Genomic DNA, 26292 nt, shown 5'->3' with positions numbered 1-26292 from the left:
GGGAATTGGGTCCTTTCTTACACAGTTTGCCGGAAATGTGACAGCAGTAGACTGGGCCTCCCCAGGGCAGTCCTTCAATCAGCTGGTAGAGGGCGCCCGACTGTGTGGAGAGGATGCTTGTTGATCAGACGGACTGTTTGGAGCTGATGCTGTGAGATTACTGGGTACCCCAGACAAGTTTATCCCATCCAGTTATTACATATTACCTATTGTACTAATACAGGGAAAGATGCAAACTATCGATATAAAACAAAACCAGTTCATTCAAGAAGCCATAGATGCGAGGTTAACTGGGACCCAATGTAACTTGTACTGTTTTTTCTAGAATAGTGGCTTGAGCCTTGAGGACTTGCCTGCCTCAAGCAATATCCTGGGAAGCTGACCCAATGGAGACTTAACATCTCAAGGGTGAATTCTTCTTCCTGGGTCAGAGTTGGTTTGGGGGTCACATGCTCCTGAGGTCCCTAAAGACCACGTGAGCTGCATTGCGTCCAGCGGCTCCCATGACACCTCCTCCTGGAAGGGAGTCTCCCATGAACCAAAGCCGTGCTCAGCCCCCTCCCACCCCTCCGTCCCCCCATGGGACTTGCTGAGGCACCAGCCACAAAGCAGAGCAGGGACGCCTCAAGGGTGATGCTGGGGCTGTGGGTATCAGAACCACCTGGGATGATTCTTAAGACAGATCCTGGACTCCCCTGCATCAGTGCAGGAAGGGCCAGGTGCCGGGTCCAAGCAAGTGGCCCCCTCCCTCTGCCCCCCCAGCCTGAGAGCCAATGGGCCAGATGGCGAGACTCCCAGCACGTGAAACTAGAACGAGGGATTAAGGATTTGAGAGGAAGTCATGGAAGTATGGACCCCGTCTGGGGGGCGGGGCCCACATAGCTCAGAGGAAGCATCTGTATGAGATGAGCTTCCGTGGGGTCAGCAGGCCTGGGAGGGGAGCAGGGAAGAATTTTAAAATTGAGAAACTGAACTTTGCCGATTCTTACTGGTCTCAAATACGGATCGGAATTTAGAGGCATGGGTCTTACACAACCCACCATGGGAACTTGGAGAGATGCCTCCACTGGGACGTATCCCCAGGCCTCATGGGGAGGAGGTGAGCTAACCTGAGGGTTGTGGCCGGAGAATTCTCAACATGGGTGATGGCTTGATCTCCCGGGAGTTCCCTCCCTCTCACTTCCCCCCTTGTTTACCCTGCTCCCGTCTGCAAGCCTCTGCCAGCCCTCGATGCCCGCACAGGGTAGTGGGACCGAGGGTCACTCACCAGGATGGGCCCCACTTCCGCAGAGATACAGGCCCCGGAGAGGGCAGCGGTAGCTGGAGTGCAGGGGCACAGGGCGGGCAAAGTACAGCTGGTCCAGGGCCATGGCGCAGTGGAATATATTCTGCAGGAGGCAGGGCCACAGCCGTTAACATAGGAGTGTTACATTCTCCACTCCGCTCCCCTCCCCTGTTCTCCAAGGAAGGTTCGTCTCCTTCCAGGATGTTTTCTCGGGCTCTTGTGATGCAGAATGAGGAGGGGAAGAGAGAGAATAGGCACAAGTCCTAGGGCTGGGGGTGAAGTTTCCTAGAGGCATTTTTCAAGAAGGAAAAAGGGTAGGGAGCATCTTCAGACGGTAAGGAAACTGAATGGGAAAGAAAAGGGAGATTTTAAGGATGTTGCTGTGGACTCTGAATCCCCCTCACTCTGTTTGAAAAATAGAGGAAGTTGATTTATTTTGACTCTGGTACATGTTTCTTTGGCCAAGACACCCAGCTGAGCTTGTGCCCTGGGGTTCCAAGGTCACAGTAAATGGCAGATGGATACTGGGAGCTGAGTGCATTTCTGCTCCACTGGCCTGGGTCAGACCAGCCGAGGAGGGAGGAGGTGTGGGGGAGGGGTCAGGGCACACCTGCGGGGCAGGTCTGGACAAAAAGACCAACATCTGCTGGACGTCCCCGTGGGGATGACCTTCACCTGCCCCATCAACGTGTCCCAAACTGAGCTCGTCTTCTTCCCTCGAGTCGAGTCGGCTCCTGTCCCGTCTTCCCTGCCTCTGTGGATGGCATCACCTCCCCCTCCTTGGCCTTCAGGTGGACCCTTTACGTCCCCTCCACCCGCCCTCTGCACGCACATGTATCAAGACTTCTCAATCCACCTGCCCAAGCCTTCTGCCTCCACCCTTTCCCTTCCCTTCCCACTGCCTGGTCTCTCTCACTCTCTATCCGGCCCAGCGCTGTCCAGTAAAAATATAACGGGAGTCGCACATGTAATTTTAGATTTTCCAGTAGCCACGTTAACACTTAAAAGGAAACTGGTGAAATTAATGTTAATAATATATTTAATTTAACCCAATTAAATGATGTATTTAATTTAAGCCAATAGATCCAAAGTATTATCATTTCAACATGTGGTTGGTATTAAAATTACTGATGAGACATGCTACATTTTTCTGTACTTGGTCTTTGCAATCTGGGGTGCATTTTATACTCGAAGCACATCTCATTTTGGCCTGGCCACATGTAAGGGCTCAACAGCCACACGAAGCTAGTCACTGCTGTATTTGACCTGGCCTCCTGACCCATCCCCCTGCCTCCAGGCTCAGTGAGTTTTTGATAAGAGAAGTGTGAGCACATGCTGCCTGGGGGAGGGGAGGTCCCTCTGAAGAAAGGCAGATGGGAGGGGCTGACACGGACATCCAGGCAGAAGGGCCGCAGTCCTGGTGACCTGCTCAGCAGATGCTGCCTCTCCTCACTCCTCCTTCACTGCCTAAATCTGACGGTGTCTCTGTCCCCTCTCTGCTGTGGTCTCTGCCTCTGTCCTCTCTTCCTGCTGAAGGCTGGGTGGGGAGGGACAAGATAAAGCCGCGTGGGCCTGCCAGGGAGTCGGGGTACAGGGAGAGTGTGACGAGAGACCCCAGTCCTGTACTCACCCCCCCAGGAAGCCCAAAGACTCTCTCCAAGTCAGGGGGTGTGAGGATGTCTCTGCCCACCACGGAGCCCTTGAAGCCGGGGGCGTAGGCCTCAATGCAATCACACACTAGGTGTCGAACACAGGGAAAAGAGGTGGTGTTAGGAGAAAGAGGCATTACGATTGTACAGCTCGGCATATTTACTAAATTCATTAAACTCTACACCTAAAATGGATATTTTTTCATATGCAAATTATACCTCAATAAGCAAAAAACCAAAAACAGTCCACAGGCAAATAAACAATTCATTACAGAGACCTATGGGTGTCAGGCTAGTGGAGCCTCCCACTCTTTCCCACCTTTTTACTCCAACCCTAAACACTTGTCTCCCCTTGAACATGCAAAAATTTCTTCACCTCATTGCTCTGCTCAAGTTATTTCTTTTGCTTGGAATGCACTTTGCTGCCTGGTCGACTCCTATTCATCCTTTAAAACCCAGCTCAAATGTCCCTTCCTTTGGAAAGCTCTCCTGTCTCTCTGGCTCACAGCTTCCTCCTTTGGTCCCCCCAGTCTGTTGTACTGTAAGACTGGTTTGTTTGTTAGTCTCCCCTGCAGGACCGTGAGCAACCTGAGGGCAGGAACGATGTCTTTTTGGCTTTCTTCGCTCAGGGCCTGACCCCAGCAGTTACTCACTGTGTTGATTTAGGTTTCCCTGGGTACTCCTCTCTCCCTGGCACAGAACTTGCAGGTGTTAATCCTGAATGGGGCAGTCAGGAGGAGAGGAGGCCATACGGGATGCTCGGCCAGCTGTCACTGTGAAGCCAGGGCGGTCTAGCCCTCCTTACCTCTGTCTGCGTGAGCGTTTCTCTCCTGCTCGTCCCAGACCTTGCCTGCAGCCAGTGTGTAGGGCGTGTACTGAGTGAAGAGGGAGATGACATGGCAGCCAGGGGGAGCCAGCGTGGGGTCCAGCGAGGAAGGGATGCAGAGCTCAATCATAGGTCTGCGTGCGACATGGGGAGGAGAGAGGGAAGGGGCTGGGGAGCCACTCTGAGATGACGGGACAAAATGCAGGCCTGAGATGGGAGGATGCTGGGGCCAGGCCGATGATCTCTGCAAGGTCATGGTGGTGTTTGCCTGCACGGGCTCGGTGACCACCAGGACAGTCCAGACCACCAGCGGGGAGCTCCCTCATCTCCAGGCCCCTGTCCCCGGCCAGACCGGCAGGCTCGGGGCTCTCGGTCCCTCCCAGGCCAGGGTGGTGAATGAGCGCGGTCCCTGCCGTCCCACCACACCTCCTGTCTCTAACCAGGGGCTCAAGTGTCTCCAGGGTCCCCACCTGTGGGAAGGCAGGCCATCCATGGCGTCTTCAAAAGCCTGATGGAGAAGGAGGGTGTCCTCACAGTTCAGGTGGATTGAGCATTGGTGATGGGGCAGCGGCTGGCCCCTGGGAGCATTGGGGGCCGCCAGGAAGTCAGGCAGCCTGTCGACAGCCACTGAGGGACCAAAGAGGAGGGTCAGGGCCCAAAGGCCTGTGTCCTCAGCCCCCCAGGGTCCTCTATCTCTACCCATCACCTGCTCACCCACATGATGGACTGGAAAGAAAAAGTATGAAAAAGTGTTTCACCTTCAAACTGGGGGGCAGGCTGTGGGGCAGGGGATAGAGATGATGATGAAGGTCAGTCTTTCCCAGACATGGAGATTTCTCACTCAGATAACCTCAAGAGAAACAGCTCTACGATCTGGTGTGCCTCTTACCATTGATCTTGGTAACAGGCGACTGGGTGTCCAGCTGGGAGATTCTCTCCACGAACTCCTCAGGAAGCCACTCCTGAAAGAAGAAGGTTCTACCCTGGGGGTGGCCAAGGCCCCAAGGGGGCTGCTTTACTCCTTTGCTCAGACTGGTCCCTCAATCTGTATTGCTGGAGACCCTCTCCCTCCCTCAGAGCTCAGCCAAACCACTTCCTCTGTGAAGCCCTCCTGGACCCCTCCAGCTCTGCGCTAACCACTTCTTCCTTTGCAGTCTGCCAGAGTCCTGGCTGTAAATGGCCCACACCAGCTCCTGCTACGGATATGGCCCGTGGGCTGCAGCGTCTTTCACCTCTGGTCTGTAAGCTCTTGGAAGTCTTGATGATCTCAAAATTGTCTCGAGATGCTTCTGAACTGATGTTTGCTGAATTTGATTAGTGGAATCACTCAGAAAAAGTGGTGCCTTGTCCCCAAGAATAATCCCCCAATCGCTGGGAGCTCCATGCTCATACACACATTATCATATCTTTGGGGGACAGGGAAGGTGTGATCAATTGCAAAAACTGCCCCAAGTCCCCAACCCTCCTTGTATGCACACCCCTTTTTATTGCCCTCCCACTGTGACTGAGCTTGGCCATGAGACAAAGCTAATGTTAGCAAATAGGATGCAAACAGAAGCACTTGCGTGACTGAGTTTGCTCAATTTTGCCTTTTGCCAGATCTGGACTACGTGCCTGGGGATGAGAGACACATGGAGCAGAGCTGAGTCATCCTGGACATTCTGACAGAGGCCTCTCGATTAGCCACAGCCATCAGCAGGGCCCACTAGTGACCCGCAGCTGCTGGAGGAGTGCATGAGTGAGCCCAGATCACTTGAACTCAGCCAAGATCAACTGATTTCTACCGCTCTGTGTGCTAAATCCGTATTTCTTGATATGCCCAGAAGCTGTGTGGTTGTTATGCAGCATTCACGTGGCAACAGATCACTGACACAAACAGTGGAATTAGAGCTGGTTAGAGGGGAGAAATCAGGACAGCAGGAAAGCTGTAGAAGTAACCCTGGGTTGAAAGTCAGACCTGAGTTCTAGCTCTGGCTCTGCCAATTGCTAACTGCCTGGGCTCGGTCACCTCACGTCCCCGGACCTTTCCCCTCACCTGTGAGGCTTCTTTGCTGTTTGCTCCCTGCCCGTTAGGTAAGGAGAGAAGACAGATTTCCCCACATCCGGAGAGACTTGGCATTCACATCTCCCACCCTGATGCAGCCCTGGTCCCCTTGATCCCTCCACATTCCAACCCCAGGCAGACATCTCACCTCCACCCCCAGCCTCACCTGTGGCGTCAGCTCCAGGAAGGTGATCTGCGGTGACGCGCTGGACAGCACCACTTTGCTCCTTACCTCCGAGCCGTCTTGCAGCACGACTCCCTGAACGCGCCCTCCACTGCTCACCTGCACCTTAGCCACTGTCTAAAGCCACGGGAAAGAGCCCCCAGGGTCCCCGGGCAGGGAAATGCAGATGAGTCTTGGGGGATTTCCGCTGTCCATGCTGCCCCTAGGCACTCGCAGCCTCATCAGCCCTGGCCCCGATTCTCTGCAGCTCCTGGTGAGGCGTTAGCCCACCCCTCCAATGCAAAGGCTCAGCCCAAATGTGGGCTAGTGGCTGGGAATTCAAATGGGGTAGGCAGAAGAACTGGGACCTGGTTCACAGCAGTACAGGCTGCAGAGCCCGAGCTCCTCGATCCTGAGCCAGGCCTTGTCCATCAGTAAAATGAGGGACCCTCCAAATCCGATACTTTGTCCTATTCTAAGATCCTTGCCAAAAATTGGGGCGGGGTAGAGGGGCTGTTCACCTTTTCAGTGAAGATACTTGCTCCGTGTGCGGTGGCTGAGCTTGCGATGGCGTCGGGGAGGGCACCCATGCCACCCTGGACGTAGCCCCAGGCCCCCCGCATCCCCTCCAGACCCCCCATCATGTGATGGAGTAACACATACCTGAGGACAGATCATCAGAATCAGTGGCTGGAGGTGGGGTTTAATCTCCTCAGAGTTCTAGGTGCAGAGAGTCCTTCCCGTCCTGTATCTTCAGCCCCTCCCTGCCCCCATCCAGCCCTGTCCGACTATCCTTTAAATGAGCTCGAGCCTCTTGCAAGAGCCCTTCGCTTCCCATTCTGCATCCTCTCCCCCTGTAAACATCTGCGGGCAGAGCTTTGGTTCCAACAATGTGGCAGCGATGCCCAAACCTGCCTCTCCAGCTCTCTCCTGAGTGCCAGCCTTTATGCCCAGCTACCCACAGATATCTCCACTGGCATGGCTTTGGACAGGCATCTTAAACCCATCCCCTTGTCCCCACTCCCCAGCCTGCTTCTCCATCCCAGTGAATGGCACCTTCAATTTCCAACAGAAAACTGGGTGTCAGTCTTGCCTCCTACTAGGCCCTCACCACCTACATCGTCGAGTGCCCCCCAAAGAACTTTCCAAGGCCCCACTCCCTGCTGCTTCCTCCCTGGTCCAGGCCATTCTCTTCTCTTTCTTAAGTTGCTGCAGTAACGTCCTCCTAATCGGACCCACTTCTCCCACTCGTTCTTCCCTGCAGACCTTTCTCCACGTAGAACCTGGAGCCCAGTCTCAAAACTCAGCTATGCTCCTGTCACTCAGCTCTTTTCAAGCCTTCACTGGCTTGTCGGTGCTCTGAGGACGATGGCCAGTCTCCAAAACCGGCCTTCAGGGCTCCTGCCTGCTCGTCAGCCTCGTCCCTCCCTACACTCCCCCCACCCCCCGCACTCCTGTTAAGCCAACTCTCAGTGCCTTGAATAGATCATACGAGCCACGTGCAGCTCCTACATTTGCACGTGCTGTTCCAGAGTCTAGAAGCCCCTTCCTCCCTCTTCTTTTATTTGGCTAATTCCTCCTGTCCTTAGAGTCTCAGATGAAACATTTCTGTCTCATGGGGGGCTTCTCTGAGCCTGGACCACGTTGCCCCACCATCACAGTGCCCACAGCTCTCCATTCCACTCCTTGCTCTGTGTCTTCCTCCCCCATTAGGATTTCAACCCCATTCACTACCGTGTCCCCGGACCTAGTCCCCAGGCAAGTGCTCCATCGATATTTATTGAAAGAATTAATGAAAAAACAAATGACTTAAAGGCCCATTTCACAAACTGGGCAGTAGCTAAGCCTCCTGAACACCCACAGAGAAAAGGACCAGAGGCCCCAGCTGGCAAATCCAAATTGGCTGGTTGATCTTGGCCAAGATGCTGCAACTGCTGCCAGCTCCCACTTCTCCATGGCCCTGGGGATTCGGGGCCGGCTCAGTGTGTGCCGGAAAAGCACTACCAAGCGCTCTTATCCCTCGAGAGACAGCTTCCAGCTGCATCTTCTGGTGCACTGGAAATGGCACAAGACTTGGCAGCCTCCTCTATCCCAACACACACACACACACACACAACACACAATGCACACAAACAACACACACACACACAAAACACACACACAACACACACAAACACACACACGCACACAAAACACACACACAACACACAATGCACACACACAACACACACACACAAAACACAACACACACACACACGCACACAAAACACACACACACACGCACACAAAACACACACACAACACAACACACACGCACACAAAACACACACACAACACACAACGCACACAACACACACACACACAACACACACACAACACACACAAACAACACACAACACACACAACACACACACGCACCCCTCCATTCCTGCTCCTACAGGGGCTCATTAAATCATACCACAGCTACACACTTCACTGTGTCTGACTGCCCCCTCTCGGATGAGGCTGTCAGCACACCTCCCGCTCACAAGGGGAAAGGCAGCTTCCCATCCATGTGAAGGTATCTGTGTGTGTGCGAGTCCTGGAAGCCAGGGAAAGGATCTGCGGGAGAGGGACAGGCAACGGGGATTTGTGGGAAGGGAAGAGATGATAGATAGGTAGATAGGTAGATAGATAGGTAGGTAGACAGGTAGATAGGTAGGTAGACAGGTAGATAGATAGATAGATGATAGGGAAGAAGATGCTCATGTTGAGATATCACAGGAAGCAGGACAGAGGTGTTTCTACTGAAGCAGTAGGGAGTAGTGGCTAAGAAGGAAGACCCAGGGTGGGGTTGGGGGCAGGTCAGACAACTTGGGCTAGAAATCAGCTCTGCCACTTACTAGCTGTGTGACTTTGGGAGGGATACTTCCCTTCTCTGAACCACGGCTCTCAGGTGTTGCTTTGAGGCTTAAATGAATCCTGTGTGAAGTGCTTCCTCCTGCCTGGCTCACTGGGTGAGCTCAGGGAACGGGAGTTAACGCTCTCGAGGGGGGATCGGCTCCACTGCTGCTGCCCCACCTCACCTGCCACACTCACCCACTCCCCGGAATGTAGGGACTTGTCATGGCTCCAATCACAGAATCCGTTGCTAGAGTAGCCTTTAGAGGCTCAGACTCAAACCACTGATCCAGCACCTGGGACGGCAAGACAGCCAGGAGAAGGGCTCACCTCGGGAGCAGAGGCCCCCTCACTGCAAGGTCCAGCCTGAGGCTGGGGAGCCCCTCACCTTGACAGCTGGAGCTGTGAGGACCTGGTAATACTGGGGCAGCTGGGCTCCCAGGATGCGACCTAAAGGAGGAGATCCATAAAATGTGAACTGAGACAGGCAAGAAGGGAACACTCTGATCCATAATGTCTCTGCACCTGTTTCTTTACCTGTAAAAAGGGAGCACAAAATATTCTGTACCCCTAAGAGCTACTGAGGATTAAACGAGGTATGTAGAGCATTTCTAAAGCATTTCCATAGGCACTTAATACATTTTACCTGTTAGAATTATTTTGGGGCAATTTTTAATTTGTATCTTATTCCCCCACTTTGAGTTCTGTAAGGCCGTGCCCTGGGAGGCAGCAGCATGGCTAATCCATTCCTCTGATACTGATTCAAACGATCTCCGAGAGTAACTGGGCACTAGGACCTTGAAGGCAGAGGTCATGAACCCTAGGCATTGCAGCCCCAGTGCCCAGCTTGGTGCCTGGCACATAGCAGATGCTCAATAAATATTTACTACATGAATGTTTATTGTATGACTCTCCTTGGACTGGTAATCTGGGAGGCGATGTCTACTTCTGGCATCTGTGGTAGATTCTACTGGCTCTGACCCGTCACCCCTCCCCGTGTCCACACACTTTGCCATGTAGCTCTGCACTGCTTCCCTCCCTAGCTGAGTTGACCGCCCTGCCCCTTGATTCTGGACTCAAATGATTTGCTTGGCCAGTGGAATGTTTACTGATGGGATGCAGTCAGAGGCTTGAAACTGGCCTGCACATTGGGGCTTGCCCTCTGTGCTTCTGTCATTCACATAAGAAGGCCACTCCTGGACTAACCTGTGGCTTCCAAGAAGAGGATTAGAGACACCTGGAGCAGAGCTGCCCCAGCCACAGACACATGCATGAGACCAGACCAGATCAGCTCGGCCCAGCTGGGATCAGCTGAACCATGCAGACACTTGAGAAATAGATGTTTATTTTTATATGCCACTGGAATTTTGTAGTCTGTTATGCAGCAATTTTGTGACCACAGCTAACTGTTGCAGTATTTTTCTAGAATATAGAAGCTAAACTGATTTTTGTCCCCTAGAGAAGTGGTAGGAAATAATAGCAGGCTTGGTGAAACTTCCATTCTCATACCCACCGCAGACATCACTAATTCATCACAGACTTTTTTCTTGCTGAGCCCAATAATCTAGCATCCTTCTTGTATGGGGGCATCTTTTCAAACTCTCTTGGGCCCCATCTCTTATTCCAGCCATGCCTATGGTGACGAGCTCCGTGCAGGCTCTGGTCAGCTTCACACAGTGCAACCTGACAGCATCCCACCTCAGACCTGAAGATGTGCCTCTTCATTTCTTCCCTGGGGCTTCTCTGGCACCACGACAGGACACCTACGGGAACCCACTTGGCACCCATGGATGCACAACCCAGAAGTTAATGCCTCATGTGGGAGTTTATACCCCAGGGGGCAACCTCTGACCACTGGAGGACAGAACCCAATGAGTAAATGTTTCCCCTTTCCCCTCCTGGGCATGTCCTCATGTGCATTTCCTAAGGCTTCTCAGGGGGAAGGACCTCACCAGCCACAGTGGTGGCCAGCTCAGTAATGCACCCTGGTATCGACTCTCCCTCTTTCCCGTTTCTCCTCCTTTCCTTGGGATCCCCCTTCAAAATGAACCACTTGCACATAAGCCTTTGGCTCGGGCTCTATTTTGAGCACGCCATCCTAAACCTTTGCCACTTCAAGTGCTCCAGGTGGCCCCTATTAATCGATGGCAGCTGGCAGGCTGCCTTGGAGGTTCAGGCTCATGTCCAATTGTGGAGAAGATGGGCTCAATCACATGAAGGTGCTCATCATGCCCAGATGCCTGCCCTTGGACTTACCTGCCTGCAACAGGGGCTTGAGGGTGGAGAGCGACTTGAGCCTCTGCAGCAGGGAGCCCCGCTGGAAGGCCTCCATGTCCACCGGGGCTGCGTCCAGCAGAGGGCCAATGGCTAACGCCAAGCGATTCATGAAGGCCTCATATTTGGGAAAGGCCTGGAACAGAGCTCCGAGTCAAGGCCACATTGCCTAGAACCCCATAAAGACGCTGTCCCCATGCTTGGCCCTCCAGCTGCCCCATGTGGCCTGCTGCCCCCCAGCTGAGGCTCAATTCCTCAGGCCTCACGCCCAGTGTGGCTCAGCCTGGCTGTGCTGAGTTACCCCCAGTTCTAGGTCTGTGTGCTGATGTCAACACTAGGTGAGGTCAGAGAGAGCCTGGGTAGTAGGAGGGTCACCATGTAGTGGCAGGGACAAGGGGGTTGATGTAGGCCAAGACCAGTCGTCAGCCACGGAATCCTCAAGTATCCTAGGAAGTCTCTGTGATAAACCAAAAACCACTGAAAAGTTTCTCCTCTCTGTCCTGTCTTTCTATATCTTACTGATAAAAGTAAGATCTCTCTGCCTGTATTCCAGCATGCTGACTGCTCCTTCCTGGGCTGCAAATCTCCCGCATCCTCTTGTCATCAGCAGGGACAGAAGCTTGCATCCCTTCACCCCACAACCTCCCGCAACAGAATCCACTTCGACAGCCTGGTTATGACCCCCACACCCCCTTCCCTGGATGGGCGACAGGAGCAAGGATGGGCACCTGTGGTACCCGAGGCCCTATCTTAATTCTCAGCTGAGAGCTTTTAATTTTTGGTTCATCTAGACTCATGGATATACCCATGGAACTTTAACGACTCTTACATAAAGAAAAGCTCTGTGTTGAAGTACATTGGAGAATCTTGATTAAAATGAAAGTAAACGGCTTTCTCTGCAGCAGGTCTTTAATGTGACAACGTGCAAAGACAAAACCAGAATTCAGCTCCTTACTTTCCACCGTGGGATGTGGCCTCTGCCTCCCGCTCCTGTGGTCACCAGCACACAGGGCCCTGGCCACACACGGCCAAGGCCACTGCTCTCTAGGCCCAGGGAACTGGCCTTGTCCTGAATCCTCTCTAGTGCATCTGAGACGAGCAGGGCTTGGAGCAGAGGGTGTAGGCAGCGGACCCCAACTCACTGCACAAAAGAATCACTTGAAAAGCACTTTTTTTTGGTTGACTTGATCATCAGCCAGTGTTCGGAAACCACTGGCTGAAGAGAGATGCTGTGTCTGTGGTTTTCTTGGTTTTACCCAATACTAGATTAACACAACAAAAAGCAACACACACGGATTGGTTAACCCAGGTTCTTCTTATAAAAATGTTCCCACCAAGATATGAGCTGATGCTGTGCCTTCAGCTGGTATCTAGGCTTGGTACAAAAAACGGCCATTCAAAGAATCTTTTTATGTCTGTAAAACCAATCACACCGGGCCCGTTACATTCAACGGCTCATCTAGACAAAGCTACCCAGCAAATTCCTCACAGTGCAATCCTAGGAAAAGAAATGTGCCTTCTCCATCAGATGTGTGTACTCCCTTTCACCAGACCTGCTCGCCATCATGGACACATTCTTGCCTTGGGCTGCCAGCGGATGATGCCAAAATAAATGAATATTTATTACGATGCTCTTGTCCTAAATTCCTGATCCAGCGTGTTCTATCCTTAACTGTCTCTGATCTCCCCTTCTTCTTTCTGGCCTTCATGTGCTTTAATATTGATGACCACCTGGAATTCTGTCTGAAAGCAGGAGAGCTAGAAAGCACTTAGAGCATAAGGACATATCAGTGGACTCCCTTTTGAAATTCAGGCAGAGGCCACCTGAACAGTGGCCTCATGCTGAACACACACAGGTTTGAGGGTCTCCAGCGTTCACTGGTCTTAACCAACTGTCCTCTGCCCCTTCTCTTTGCAGTGCCCAAGACCAAAGGCTGGCACAGACTGGAGCCTTCCTAGGGCGGATGAAGTGGCCTGTCCACACCCTTGCGGCCTTTGACAACCTGCTGTAGGACAACTCCAACCAAGCCCATTTTTTTCCAAGAGCGGCCACCAGGTTGAGATGGAGGAGATCAGTCTCTGGTCACCTTCCCTACCTGGGCATCCTTCCGTGAGAACTGGGCGATCTGCTTCTGGTTTTCTGCCATGTCTGTGCCCAGCAGAAGGGACCTGGGCACCTTGCCCGCTGTGCCCTCCTCCAGCATAGGTGTGAATGAGTGGGGGTTTCGAAGATGAAGCCTCAGCCCGTGTTTCTGCAGAACACAGACAGCACAGGTAACATTTGAGGGGATCTGCCCATGACCCTTCTCTGATTGTGTTTGTGTGACCACTTAGGTACCTGCATGCAGGTTCCCAAGGCCTGTGGTCCTGGTTCCTAATTTTGATACAAGTGTATAAAAAGCCCTCTTGCCCAGGCACCCTATGGCAGACCATACCACACCACGCCACGCTACCCAGTGCCAGGGACTGTACGAGGGTTTACAACGGTTACATCACAACAGCTCTGTAAGTATATCATCCTCATTGTACAAATGCCACAGCAGAGGCTCAGAGAAGTGAAATAACTTGTCCAAGGTCACATGGGGAGGTGGAGCCTGGTTTTGAAACCACACCCCTGTGACTCCAAAGCCCTGGCTCTCAGTGTTAGTCTTTAAATGCCCCCATTTCAGAAATAATAACTAAAACTGAGAAAGACGCAATAAAGCCATATTTACAAGGTGGATAAATCGTTCACATCAGGAACAACTTATTTACTTTGCAGACTCATTTACTCCAGGGTCACTTTAAATGGAAGTTCCCTTGATGCCTTGAGAATATGATTTGATTTACAAATATTTGACTAGCACACAGAACTTTCCAAGAGTACATTTACTTCTTCAAAGAAGGTGGAGATAAAACAAAAAGGGCCTGTGCTGCCTCCACCAATAAGACTTCCTGCTCCCGCTGGAGACTTCTTTCTTCTTAAACCACTTTATTGAAGTATAATCGACGTACAAAGAGCTGTACGTATTTAATGTGCAACTTGACGAACTTGGTGTTTAGAGACTTCTTCCCCCAGATACTTGGTCTGCTCCCTCACCTCTTTGAGGTCTTTGCTCAAATGTCACCTGAGTAGCAAGCTCCCCACCCCCATCCCCTGCCCCCGAAATGAGATCTGTGAGCAGAAGTTTTAGGAAAACATGGGGAAAACAAAAGAGATTTTTCCAATAATTACAGCAGAAGTTTCCCCAAACCACAGGTGTTCCAGATGGCAGGGTCTCCACGGTTGAGGGTTCTGTGGAGGTGAGTCTGAGCGTTGGTAGGGGCAGGCTGGGAGACCCGCAGGATCCTTTCTAACACTAAGATGGGGAATGCCTTTGATTCCAAACTGGAGGAACTTCCAGCTTGGTTCCTCCTGATACAGTGAACTCTTTCCCACCCAGGTGGCATCCCTAGTTCCTCTGTGTCTCTCACCCTTGGCATCACATCCATCACCAAGTCTCACAGCTCAGCCTCCAGACCTGGTCCACATGTCCCCACCCTGACTCAGCCTGAGCCACCACCCCGCGACCATGGCTGCTTCCACCACAATCCACACCATCCAGCAGGTGGTATGACCTTTCATAAGGTCATAAATCCCATCACTCCACTTGTCGATTTAACACCTCTGCTGCCCCCGGAGCTCAGGATAAAGCGCAGGCCCTTGCGTACAGCGCGCGAGGCCTGTCTCCTCTGGCCCCTGGCCCTCTCTCACACCGTCTGCTGCCTCTCGGCCAGGCACTGTCTGCTCCGGCCACATGACCTTCCCTCCCCTTGGGCCTGTCCACCTTCACTTCCCTCTGACTGCAACGCTTTCTGCTCAGATGTTCACAGGGCTGGTGACTTCTTGGCATTTGAATGCTAGCTCAAACGTCACCCCTTCAGGGAGGTTTTCCTGGTCACCAGTCCAGGCTGGGCCTCCAGTTCCTGTCACATTACTTTATGTTCCTTTCTTTAGGTGGCACTTACCTCTCCCTGAGGTCCTCTCACTAAGGGCAGAAGCCTTGCCCCCTTCCCTCGCCGCTGTCTCCCCACATGCCTCTCCCAGGGCCTGGCACAGGGCAAGTGCTCAGAAGCATTTGCTGAATGAATGAATCAATAACCTCCCCTCACCGAAAAAGGGACCCAAGAGGATCCCAAGGGTTGTTTCAAGTCTCGATAATTGAACAGGATTAATGTATTTATCTGATTCCAGGACTTTCTCTCATAAAGGGAGCCGTTGTTATTCTTGATGGTTTTGATGATGTGGTGTCAGAATAAGAAGGGGCTGTCAAACCACCGTTACATTATCCCCATTAGATTTGCTCAGATCACGCAGTTTCCCTCTTGTAAAAAACAAAATGCTTCTGATTTACCCATGGGATTTCCAGCATGTACAGCCGTCCTGGCTGGAAATTGCCGGGAAGGGACAAGCCGTGCATTAGGGAGCAGAGAAATGGGAGAGTTAAGGGGTGTGGTTCTCAGAGTTGTGTTCTGGGGTCCTCCTGCTTCAGAATCATTGGCTCCTGGGCCCACCACAGTCCCACAGAATCACCCTTCGTTCCTCTGAGTAAGAACCACTTTCCCACCGGGTACCCAGATTGCTCTCAGGGACCTGAGAGTTTGAGAGCCCCGCCTTAGAGAGACTTCCGAGGAAAGCAGGAGCAAAGGGATGGGGCTGGGAGCCAGAAGGTGAGTGCAGGTGGGAGGGAGGACAAGGGGGTGCCACTTGAATGAGGTCAAGGCTGGTCCAGGGAGAGCTGGGGAAGGCAGCTGCTGGCTGATACAGGATGAAAGCACCGCCTCCCCTCTGCCACACACGCCCAGGGCAAAAGCTCTGCCCTCCTTGTCTGGATCCCACGACTCACTGTGGGGCCACTGTAAAAGCAAGCTTACTATCCAGGTGGATAGAACTGCGAGATGATCTCATCGACAGCTGGGGAAACTGAGACTTGGAAAACAGGCCCAGTGAGGCCTCAAGCAGGTTGGCGGAGTCATCCTCTGGCTCAAGTAGAGCTCAGTCTAATCGGGTACAGGCCCACAGTGGGAAGGTCTGATAGGAAGTAGCAGGCCACAGGTCCTTCTGGAGCCTCAGTTTTCTCAACTGACGAATGGGCATAATATTGGGTTGGCCAAAAAGTCCGCTCGGATTTTTCTGTAACATGGAAAAATCGAATGAACTTTTTGGCCAACCCAGTAATACTAGCTGACAGTTGTCGAGCACTGACCATGCCCCAGGCACTGTACTAATGATTAGCGAACACCAACCACTACAATAGCCTTATGAGGCAAGTACTATTACATCTCCATCTTACAGATGAGGAAGATGAGGCACCACCAGGCCAAGTCATACAGCTGGTAACAGCAGAGCAGGGATTCAAAACCCACCAGTTAGGTTCCAAAGTCTGCAATCTCAGTCCCGTGCTCTACCGAGGCCGGAGCTGCTGGAAGAGCTTATGTCTGTGACCTGGCCCACTGTCATCGGCAAAGTGCCTGGAGGTGCACGAGGCTGAGCTGGGTGGCTATCAAGGTGCCCATGGCGGCGGCACCTCACAGAACGAGGAGGAGTCAGTTAGACCTGGCTCAAGTTCTTGGTCACTTCCTAGTGTGCGAACTTAACCCCCCTGAATCTCGGTTCCCTCATCATAAAATGGGGACACTACCTGCTCTCGTCTCACAGACGAGGACAAATTGACAGAGCATGAAAGCTCGTAGCCCAAGATGTGACACTGGTAAAATAAATGCTCTTTATTATTGTTTTGGAAACAGAATATTCCTAGAAAGAGGAACAGTTGCCCTCCTATAGGTATCTTCTGAGTTGTCAACGTCCTGTTAAAATAAGGTACCGCACACTCCGGATGGGATTAGTTCCGTGCATCACGCAGCAGGACTGCTTCCCACCTTGATCTGAGCACCATTCTCCTATTAATGCAGCCCAAGATCAGAGATCAAAGGATATACTCAATTCACTTGGGAGCTGCTAGTTAAAGGAACCCTATGAGAATACCATTTTCAAATGAGTAACTTTTTTAAAAAAATAAAGAGAATGGACTTCCCTGGTGGCGCAGTGGTTAAGAATCCGCCTGCCAATGCAGGGGACATGGGTTTGAGCCCTGGTCCGGGAAGATCCCACATGCCGCAGGGCAACTAAGCCCGTGTGCCACAACTATTGAGCCTGTGCTCTAGAGCCTGCGAGCCACAACTACTGAAGCCCGCGTGCCTAGAGCCCGTGCTCCGCAACAAGAGAAGCCACCGCAATGAGAAGCCTGCGCACCGCAACAAAGAGTAGCCCCCGCTCGCCTCAACCAGAGAAAGCCCGCTCGCAGCAACGAAAACCCAATGCAGCCAAAAAAATAAATTAAAAGAAATCCCAGGAAATTATTTAAAAAAGAAAAAATAAATAAAGGGAATAATTATGGGAAAATTTCTGTTCTGTGATCCTCAGCTTTCATAAGTTAGATTTTTAAAAGGAGGGTCTACCCCCACCCCTCCCCTCACACTTGCCACTCTGCGTAATTGGCGTGTCAGAAAATTGCCTTCCCCTATAGTCTGGTTTGGACTGAAGTCCACAGACCCATTCCCAGGCCTTGGCAGGGTTTCATCCAGTCCTGGCTGGTGACAGGTGCGTGCTCGCTCTCTGTGTCTCTCTTAGGGGCACAAAGAATAATTTATTTAATGGGTGTCAGCGGATCAATGTCTTATTAATTTACAATTTAGGGCAAAGCTGGTGCTGAGGTGCCGTCAGCGTCGTATACAGACGACGCAGGGGACCTCTCTCCAAGGGGTGGGCGACAGAGGCGCCAAGCGGGTAAGCTAAGTGGGCTCCTGGAATGCATGACCAAGTTTGTCAAAGAGGCAGTGAGGGGGTGAAGGAATCTGAAGGGGCGGGGGACAGGACTGTGGACCATGGTGAGGCTACGAGGAGTCGACAGAGGCAGACTGTGAGTTCTCAGGATGCCCTCAAAATGGCCCAGGAGCCCAGAGAGGTGAAAGTCCCCGAGTCCGACTTCCTGCTCAAGCTGCCGAGGACGGTGACAGGCTCTCATGTGTAATGAGGGCAGAAATCAGCTCAGGTCCTAAGGCAGCTTTGCAAACTCAGATGCCCAAGGGTCCTAGCAGGTTTCCTATGGGGGCTGGACAGACCCCAGGAAGTGATGTGACAAAGCAGAGCTGGGACCGAATCCACGTACAGGGCCAGCCGGTACAGCACGTAGGAACATGGGCCTGATGTTGACAAAGCTTGCTCTTCGAGAGGTTTGATTTGTGTATGAAATTTCCTGATCTTTAAGACACTGGGTGGGCCAGACAAAGCCCATTTGTGGGCAGGCACTACGGAGACCATGGGAGATAGACACACCCTCGGAGGGAAGAAGAGCAACTGCCCACTTCCCCAGCCCCCAAGCCACGGAGCAGGTGGACACACACACACACACACGCTCTACCTTCAGCTCCAGGTCGGCGTAAATCTGCGGTCGGAGCAGGCTGAGGAGGTAGGATGCTCGGGAGAACTTAAACCCTGAAAATGAATCGGATGAAGACAGTAACCAGGGGTCACCAGTGGTCACCCCCCATGCCCCTCACCCACCTCTTTGGCTCACCTGGGATTATTTCCTCTGTGACAGCTGCACCCCCGATCACGTGGCGTCTCTCGAAGACTGCCGTGTTCACCCCCAGTCTCTGCAGGTATGCCGCCTGGGGCGGGGCACACAGGGCCCTCCGTTTACCCCTGGGGGCTGACCCGCACTCTCAGGGTCATCACCACAGGGCTGGCTCAAGCTGTCCCTGCCTCTGAGATGCCCTTCCCCCTGCCACCCGTGAATGTTCACCACCCCCCCACCCCGAGATGTTCTCTAAGACCTGACATGATTGGTCCTGCCCCTCCACTTCCCAGCCCGAGGTGACCTTCCCTCCTGCAGGGTCCAGTGCCTCTGTGAACTCTTCATCTCCTGGGGAGGTGGGGTGGCAAGCCTCGCTCTCCTCACTGGCCTGAGGCAGGCAGCACGGTGAGCTTGCCTTGTGAGTGCTGAGCCAGACCGCCCAGGTTCCACTCCTCTTTCTCTTTTCTGCTGGGGCGGCCTCAGTACCTAATCCATCCAGCCTCAGTTTCCTCATGTGCAAAAATGGGGCTGATGATAATAACACCCACTTTGACTGCTTCACGGGGTCACTGTGAGAATGCTCTGAGCTGGTCCCTAGAAGGGGCTTACACAGGGTCCCTGGCACATGGGACGTGTTCAATCAGTGAAGCCATGATTATAGCACAGCCTTATTTTGGGGAACAAATGATGCGGGGGGGGGATTAACTTTTCTCTAGCACTTAGTGGAAAATCAATAAATATTTGTTGAACCGAACTAGTCCTGAGTCTACAGACCTAAAATGCTGGTCCTCACACCACTGCAGCTACCACCCCCAAGGTGACCACAGGGATGGTGTAGCTCTGAAGGCAGACTTTTTGAAAAGTTCGCTTGGCTACTACAATGTGCCAGACACCGTGCAAGCATCATCTCGTATAATCCACCCTAGAGGCAGGCACCGTGATTCTCCCCATTTCACGGAGAAGGAAACCGCGGCTCAGTGAGGCTAATAGCTCAGGATCACAGAACAGGTGAGCAGAGGTGTCAGGAACTGAACCCGGGCGGTCTGGACCCAGAATCTACACTCCTGACACATCCTAACGAGAAAGGAGAAAGGAGCAGCCCAACATGACATTCAGAAGGTGGCCTGGCCCTCAGAGGTAAGCCCTGTTTCTCCCACTAGACGTGAACAATCTCATAACGATGACCGCAGACAGGGATAATCTAGACCACGACAAAATGGGACAGAGCAAGCCCACTTCACAATTGTGTCTAAGCACAAACGAGACAGGGTCTACTGGGCCACCACAATACCATCTCTCTCGGCCACGATGAGTGATGCTACGTGTGCACAGTGACCGCTCTCCTCACCCTAGCCTCCCCTCCCTGCACACGGTTACTGAGATGCCCGCTCACAGGGCTGCCCCCACTCTGACAGTATCCAGTCTAGAGCCGACCCCTACTTCCTTAGGCTCTCCCCAAATCAGTCAACCGAAGTGCGTGTCCTAGAGTTAAGTTCCTCCTATACCTCTTATCCTGGGACGCCCCATGCTGTCCCCATGCTCACCATTTGTGTAAGGCTTTATGAGCTGGGTCCTTGGGGCACATCATCTATTCCCTTCACCTCAATTCGGTGAGGGTGGGCATTTTAACTCTCATTTTACCATAGCTCAGAGAGATAAACTGACTCGCCTTAACCTTTGCAAATGGAAAGTGGCAGAGCTGGGGACAAACCCACGTTGGTATTAATACAAAATCAATGTTTTAAATTACTGATCGGTTGAGTTAAATAATGTCCCCTGTGAAATGTTCAAGTAAAACTGCTGTGTCAGGAAAAGTCTTAAGATTTAACACAGGTCTCCTGGCTCTCCATGTTGCTGAGCCCCCTGCATTGATATTCTAGAGCATGTTAGGCTTGTGGCCTGAAGCCCTGTAGCACACACTGTGGTCTCCTAGGGGTACATGGACTCTGGTCTGAGAAGCACAGCCTTAGGGTAACCCTGGCCTGGCTCAGCTTGGGACCCAGAAGCCACCTGTGCTGGGGCAGGGCCCCGCTTCCTCTGCTAGGTCGGCTTCCTCGCTGTCTCCAGGGCACACTTTGGACCGTGTATAGCTGCTGTGTTCCCCAGGTTGGTACCTGGCCTAAACCTAGCTGGGGAACATGGGGTCTGTACACAAGGACAGCCCACTATCTGGAGTCAAAGGCCCCCCAGCCCCAGTTACCTGACCCTGCAAGCTCCAACCTGCCTCCCAGGCTATGCCCATTACACACTTTCCCAGCTATTTATCACCTTGCTTTTGAAAGGTCATGGGGGAAACCTATGAGCATTAAGGAGAGGAGAACAAGGGAGCCCCTGATATCCTCCTTAGCAACTGCAGATGTCCATTCGAGCCAGCCGCTGGTCAGCACCAGGGCGCGAGGACTAGCCGGCCTTTCCTTCTCCCCCTCGGCATTCATCCTGTGGCTTCCTTACACTCCTGCTGAGGTCCACACACCCAGGGACCAATGAAGCGGGGCAGAGTGGGAGGGACTCACAGCCACCAGCCCGTTGTGTCCTGCAACGAGAAGGAGGAGGGGGGAGGAAAGCGACAGTGGTCAGACAGACACATTCCTTGAGGAGTGTGGCCACCCACCCCTGTCCCCATGCCCATGAAGATCCTGGAGAGGTAGCAGAACTTGGGGGACCCCCTCACCTGTACCTCGATGTTGGAACAGCATCTAGCTCAATGCTATAAGACATCAGTCTTTGCAGAGTCAGAAAACCCCGGTTCTTGCCCTGAACTGAAAAAAGTCCTGTCACCCTGGCTTGGCCAGTGGCTCATGCTGGAGTGGGGACAAGGAGAAATCCACAGTCATTAGTTGAAAATTATCCCACGAAGCCTCGCATTGCTGGGCTTCTGGCACTTGGGGACGAGTGGGTGACTGTCAGAGGGAGTGTGACAGTTGACTTAGCAGGGAAGAGAGGGAGGCGAGGCTGTACGATGATGCCAGACGTCCCTGGCTGGCATGGAATCACCAGCCGTCCTGTGGACAGTTGCTGCCAGGCATGGCTTGTTGTGCCCAAGCGTGGCTCACAACAGTGCCCCAGAAGGGGCGTCTTTGTCAATTCCCAGTGTTCCCCAAATAAAACAGGAACAGCTCAAAATGAATGAAACACACACGGCTTTGACGTGCACTAGAGTAGCTCAGCGTGCTTCAGGGGTGCCAGCTGACTGGGCAGATTGGTCTACTATAGAGTTTCTTTCCAAAAATTTTAGGCAGGCTGCCCCTGGGGTAGGAGCCCTGAAACTGGGCTTGGGATCCGATGCTCCACACCAAGCCCAAGCGCAAGTGCCTCCAAGCTAGCAAGCTAGCACACCAAGCTAGCAAGTGCCGCTCCAGCCCTGAGAAGCCTCAGGATCACGTGAGAACTCGAGTAAACACCGATTCCCCAACCCCTCCCCAGAATCTGCTCAGCAGGTTGGGGGCATGGACCAGGATGTACTTCACAGAAGCTCCCTGGTCATTCTGATGCAGGTGGTCTCAGACCCACAGGCCGAGCACATGGGGCCCTGGGGTTGGGGCCTCCCCTTTCCTTAGTCTCAGAATAAAATGCAGCAGCTGGAGAAGTCCTCAATGGGCGGAGAACAGGCCCTGGTTGCTTTCAGGGAGGGGGGCCAGGCCTCCCCTCGGACACACGACACATGCTTCTCTTTGGTGGTGGGAAGTCACTCTGAGTCTTCAAAGATGCCAGAAGGTAACTGTGTTCTCTGAGCGCCAACCTGAACCCAGCGTTGACTCTAATAAAAGGCTCAGCCATTAAACTGAGAAACATCCACAAATAGGAGGCAGCAATGACCCACATGATGGATTTCTCACGGCTGAGTTGGTTTTGTTTTACATTTTCCACATAGAGACCTGCCAGAATTTTCTAGGTCATTGAGCCAATTTATCATCCATTAAAGGAATCTCTGAAACGGAGTTTTTTGAACTCTTTGGCCGTGATCTGAGGAAGAAACGCATTTTACTCTGTGACCTGACACCCCCCCACACACATAAATGTATTTCACAGAAACGAAAGTTTCAGGAACTAATATTAAATCATCATGTGATAAGCATCTGATGATCTACTTGATTATATTTCATTTAAAAATGCTGATTGATATAGTACTATTTTTAATATGTTTTTGATAATTTTCTTAAGAAAGTTTCAAAAATATGATGGAAGGGAATCATGAATGGATGGATTGCAAGCTGAAATTTGGAAAGCCCTGCTCTCAAATACATATGACAAATTAAAGGCAGACTGTCCTGGGCTCATCCTGGCTTCTGCTGTCTTCCTCACGCGTAAAAACAGAGGGCCTGCCGGACCTGCAGTGTTGAAGGGAGGATAACCGGTAATGCACGTAAAGCACCTGTCCCTTAGCAGACAATAAAAGGTAGCTGCCTTTTCATCAGTGCTGATCATAAATCTTGGAAAACTAATAAAAGCTTCCAGGCAGCAAGGTCCAGTTCAGTCAACACATGTAAGCCCACAAATGCACAAACAGACCTCAAAGGGCAAAGGTCGAGGATCCAACAGCCCAAGCTCCTCTGTCCTCCCCCACTCCCCTACCCCCAGTCCTGGCTGAGCCTTCCTGCAGCTTCTGGTGACCTCTCCTTTCCCCTTGAAGGAGTCTTAAGCTGTGGGCTCGGGCTCAGCTCATCTCCAGGCCAGACTGCAGGGTTCCTTATGCAGCAGGCACGGGGGAGCTCTGGAGAGAAGCTGCTCTGAACGTGGGTTCTTGAATGTGTGGGCTGCAGATGCCCCCATCAGATCCATTCCAAGTGTTGGTTAGATGTGCTGACTTCCTCAGAATCCTAATCACCAGGTAGGGGCCCAGGAACTGCATTTTAACAAGTTCCTTGGGTCATTCTTAGGCAAAGTTAGTCAAATGACTAAATCAGGGTCCTCTTTTAAGGTGGCTCCCAGTGTGGCTTCAGGGAGCAGAGATAATCTTTATCTTAGAAGATGCCACTGTGTTCCTCACTCAGGCTGGAAATGCCTTCAAACCAGCAATTAGAGAAGCCATGTCAAAGAAAAACTCAGGCCTGAGACTCACACTTGTGGCAATTCACCCAGGTATCTATCTGGGGACCTACGATCAACCTCTGCCAAGAGACGGCAGGGCTGGGCTGTCACCAAGGGCAAGAAAGGTGGGAGGCACTTCCACTTCCTGAGCCCAGTCAGTGGGGGCTGGAGCAGGAGTCCCCCAGCCCTGGACGTCGGTGAGATAGTTGTCAAACGCAGCCCCTGGTAAAAAATTAAATTACATCAACTTACAATGAAATAGTTATATTAAAAACCAAGGTAATAAATATTCAAAGCTTGTCACTTCCTAACTGTTTTACTTTGCTTTAACGGTTGGCTATGCTTTCACGGTTATTTACCTCTAGAGACTCACAGAGGGGCCACGCTACATGAGGATCCTCGGCTGCATCTCTCTCCCAAATCCACCTTTGGTGACATCACATTGGTAACTTTGAAAAAGGCCACAGTAGGAGTATTCACACTATGGAAATCTGCAAACATTACACACCAGGGCTTGAGTTATTATGTTTTTGGTTGTTAGACTTAAGAAAGTGATGGAGAACCTGCTAATAAAGTAGATTAAACTTGTGTCTGTAGCTGTTACACTGTGAAATGTGCAAAAAATTGAGGAACTGTTCTTCCAGTGTTCGAAAAACATTATCTGATTGAGCAAAGTCATTCCCGTCGTTGAGGAAGGAGTGAAGTTCAGACATAAATCTTTGTTTCACTTTCTTTCTGCTGTTTAAATAAAAATATCAAACAACATTCTTTTCAGAACTATTTTCATTTGTCAAATTGCAACCACAGGTTGGTTACTGAGTTTGGCAGAAGTCACAGGTACTTGGTAAGAACAGATTGGCTACCTGGAATTTACAGTATTGTATATATATATATATATTTTTTTTTTGGCGGTACGCGGGCCTCTCACTGCTGTGGCCTCTCCCGTTGCGGAGCACAGGCTCCGGACACGCAGGCTCAGCGGCCATGGCTCACGGGCCCAGCTGCTCCGCGGCATGTGGGATCTTCCCAGACCGGGGCACGAACCCGTGTCCCCTGCATCAGCAGGCGGACTCTCAACCACTGCGCCACCAGGGAAGCCCAGTATTGTATTTTTTATCTGCAAAACTGTGTGCTACACTTCTTTTACTTCCGTATTTACAATAAACTTACGTATAGATATACATGCGCACGTTTTCCCTGGAGAGGTGACTAGTAAACATTGGCCAGCACACGACTGCTCTTTGTAGGGGTAAAAATGAAAAAATGCCCAAACAGGGACACAGCTTTAAAGCTGTGTGATGAGCATGTCCTTCCAGGCCTGTCATGGTCGCTCTGTATAAACCCAGTTGGAAATAATGTCAGAAGCTGAAATTGGGGCTCTGTGTGAGTGTGAGTGGAAGGCCCGGAGGAAAGGCAGCCTGGTCCTGGCCCGCAGCCTCACACACTCGCAGTGGAATCAGGTGCCCTGCAGCCTGGGGCTCAGCAAAGCATAGCAGGGTCACTGCAGCAGGTCTCCCACGTGCCCAGGCAGGCAAGGCAACAGGGGCTGTCACCCTCTGTGCGTAGGCAAGAGAATCTCTGGGACTCATTTCTATTTTTTCCTAACTCCCCTTTATGGAGCAACTGCAGTGTCCTCGGGGGTGGGGTGTCTCAGTGGTCAGGTGGTGGTGACCAGAACTCAGGGCACTTGGGGCGGCTGGATTTCACACTTCTTGTCCCAGGGCTCTTTCCTTCCAAACCTTACGTACCATATGCTTTCCAAGAGTATGGTGGCAACTAGCTAATTTCACAGGAGATACGTGGAAACCCCTGAATTCACCTAGTCCTCCCTGGTCATTCTAGATGGGAAGACTCAAGCCCAGAGAGGGCAAGAATCTGCCCCAGGCCACACAGTGAGTCAACAGCAAAGCCAACCCCAGAACCCCGGCATCTGCTCGCAGACAGGTGGGCTTTCCACACCAGCACCTGCTCTCATCCCAACTCCTGGCCAGCTCGTGCCAGAGTAGAGGGACGCGAGGGCCTTCTGAGCAGGGCTGCCCTTCAGCCCCTCAGCTCCGGCCCAGCCCACTTTACCTGCTCCTATTACCACTGCATCGTACTCCGGCTTCAGACGTCCCCTGGCGTCGGAGTGAGCTCGTCTCAAAGCGGGGTGGGGAGAGGCACCCACGGCCCTGCGGAGCCCTCGGCCACATGCAGCCATTTCTGCCCGGGCTAGGCCAAGAATTTGCTTGCAAGCAGCTTTTCGTGCCTCTCCAGGCAGGGGGAGGAGCAGGGAGAAAGCAGGAAGAGAGGAGGAGCTGCAGCCCAGCTGCTGTACTTGGCCCTGGGCCATGACTAAACAGGGGAGGCTGAGCTGCCCACAGCCCAGCCTGACCCCGTCCACACCCGGCCGAGTCGCGGGAGGTCGCGTTAGCCAGGCAGAAGTCCTGCACCTCCAGGCCCCCAGAGAGTAACCACCGTGCTGCTAATTCTCTAGGGCTCCTGTGTGCCCGGCCCTGTGCTGACCATGGTCGTGCAGCCCCTCGTGTAAGCCCCAGACGAGGGGCAC

The 26292-nt window shown here is 52.3% G+C and overlaps 1 protein-coding gene across 1 annotated transcript; it reads right to left on the bottom strand.

Moving 5' to 3' along the window:
- Positions 1-358: 358 nt before the first annotated feature.
- PYROXD2 (pyridine nucleotide-disulphide oxidoreductase domain 2) lies at positions 359-25944 on the bottom strand (the record flags this gene model as incomplete). Its single annotated transcript, XM_082854940.1, has 16 exons — positions 359-516; positions 1268-1388; positions 2916-3022; positions 3740-3894; positions 4231-4387; positions 4650-4722; positions 5971-6105; positions 6489-6630; positions 9046-9143; positions 9236-9297; positions 11104-11257; positions 13218-13373; positions 18561-18634; positions 18717-18810; positions 21230-21249; positions 25818-25944. 16 exons carry the CDS (start codon positions 25942-25944, stop codon positions 446-448), a joined length of 1746 nt encoding a protein of 581 aa, XP_082711066.1. The 3' UTR covers positions 359-445.
- Between the last annotated feature and the right edge of the window lie 348 nt (positions 25945-26292).

This window comes from Leucopleurus acutus (assembly GCF_964270905.1).
Source record: "Leucopleurus acutus genome assembly, chromosome: 14".
Classification (NCBI taxonomy): domain Eukaryota; kingdom Metazoa; phylum Chordata; class Mammalia; order Artiodactyla; family Delphinidae; genus Leucopleurus; species Leucopleurus acutus.
The sequence above is the reverse complement of the archived record's forward strand: the minus strand, read 5'-3'. Positions and strand labels throughout refer to the sequence as shown.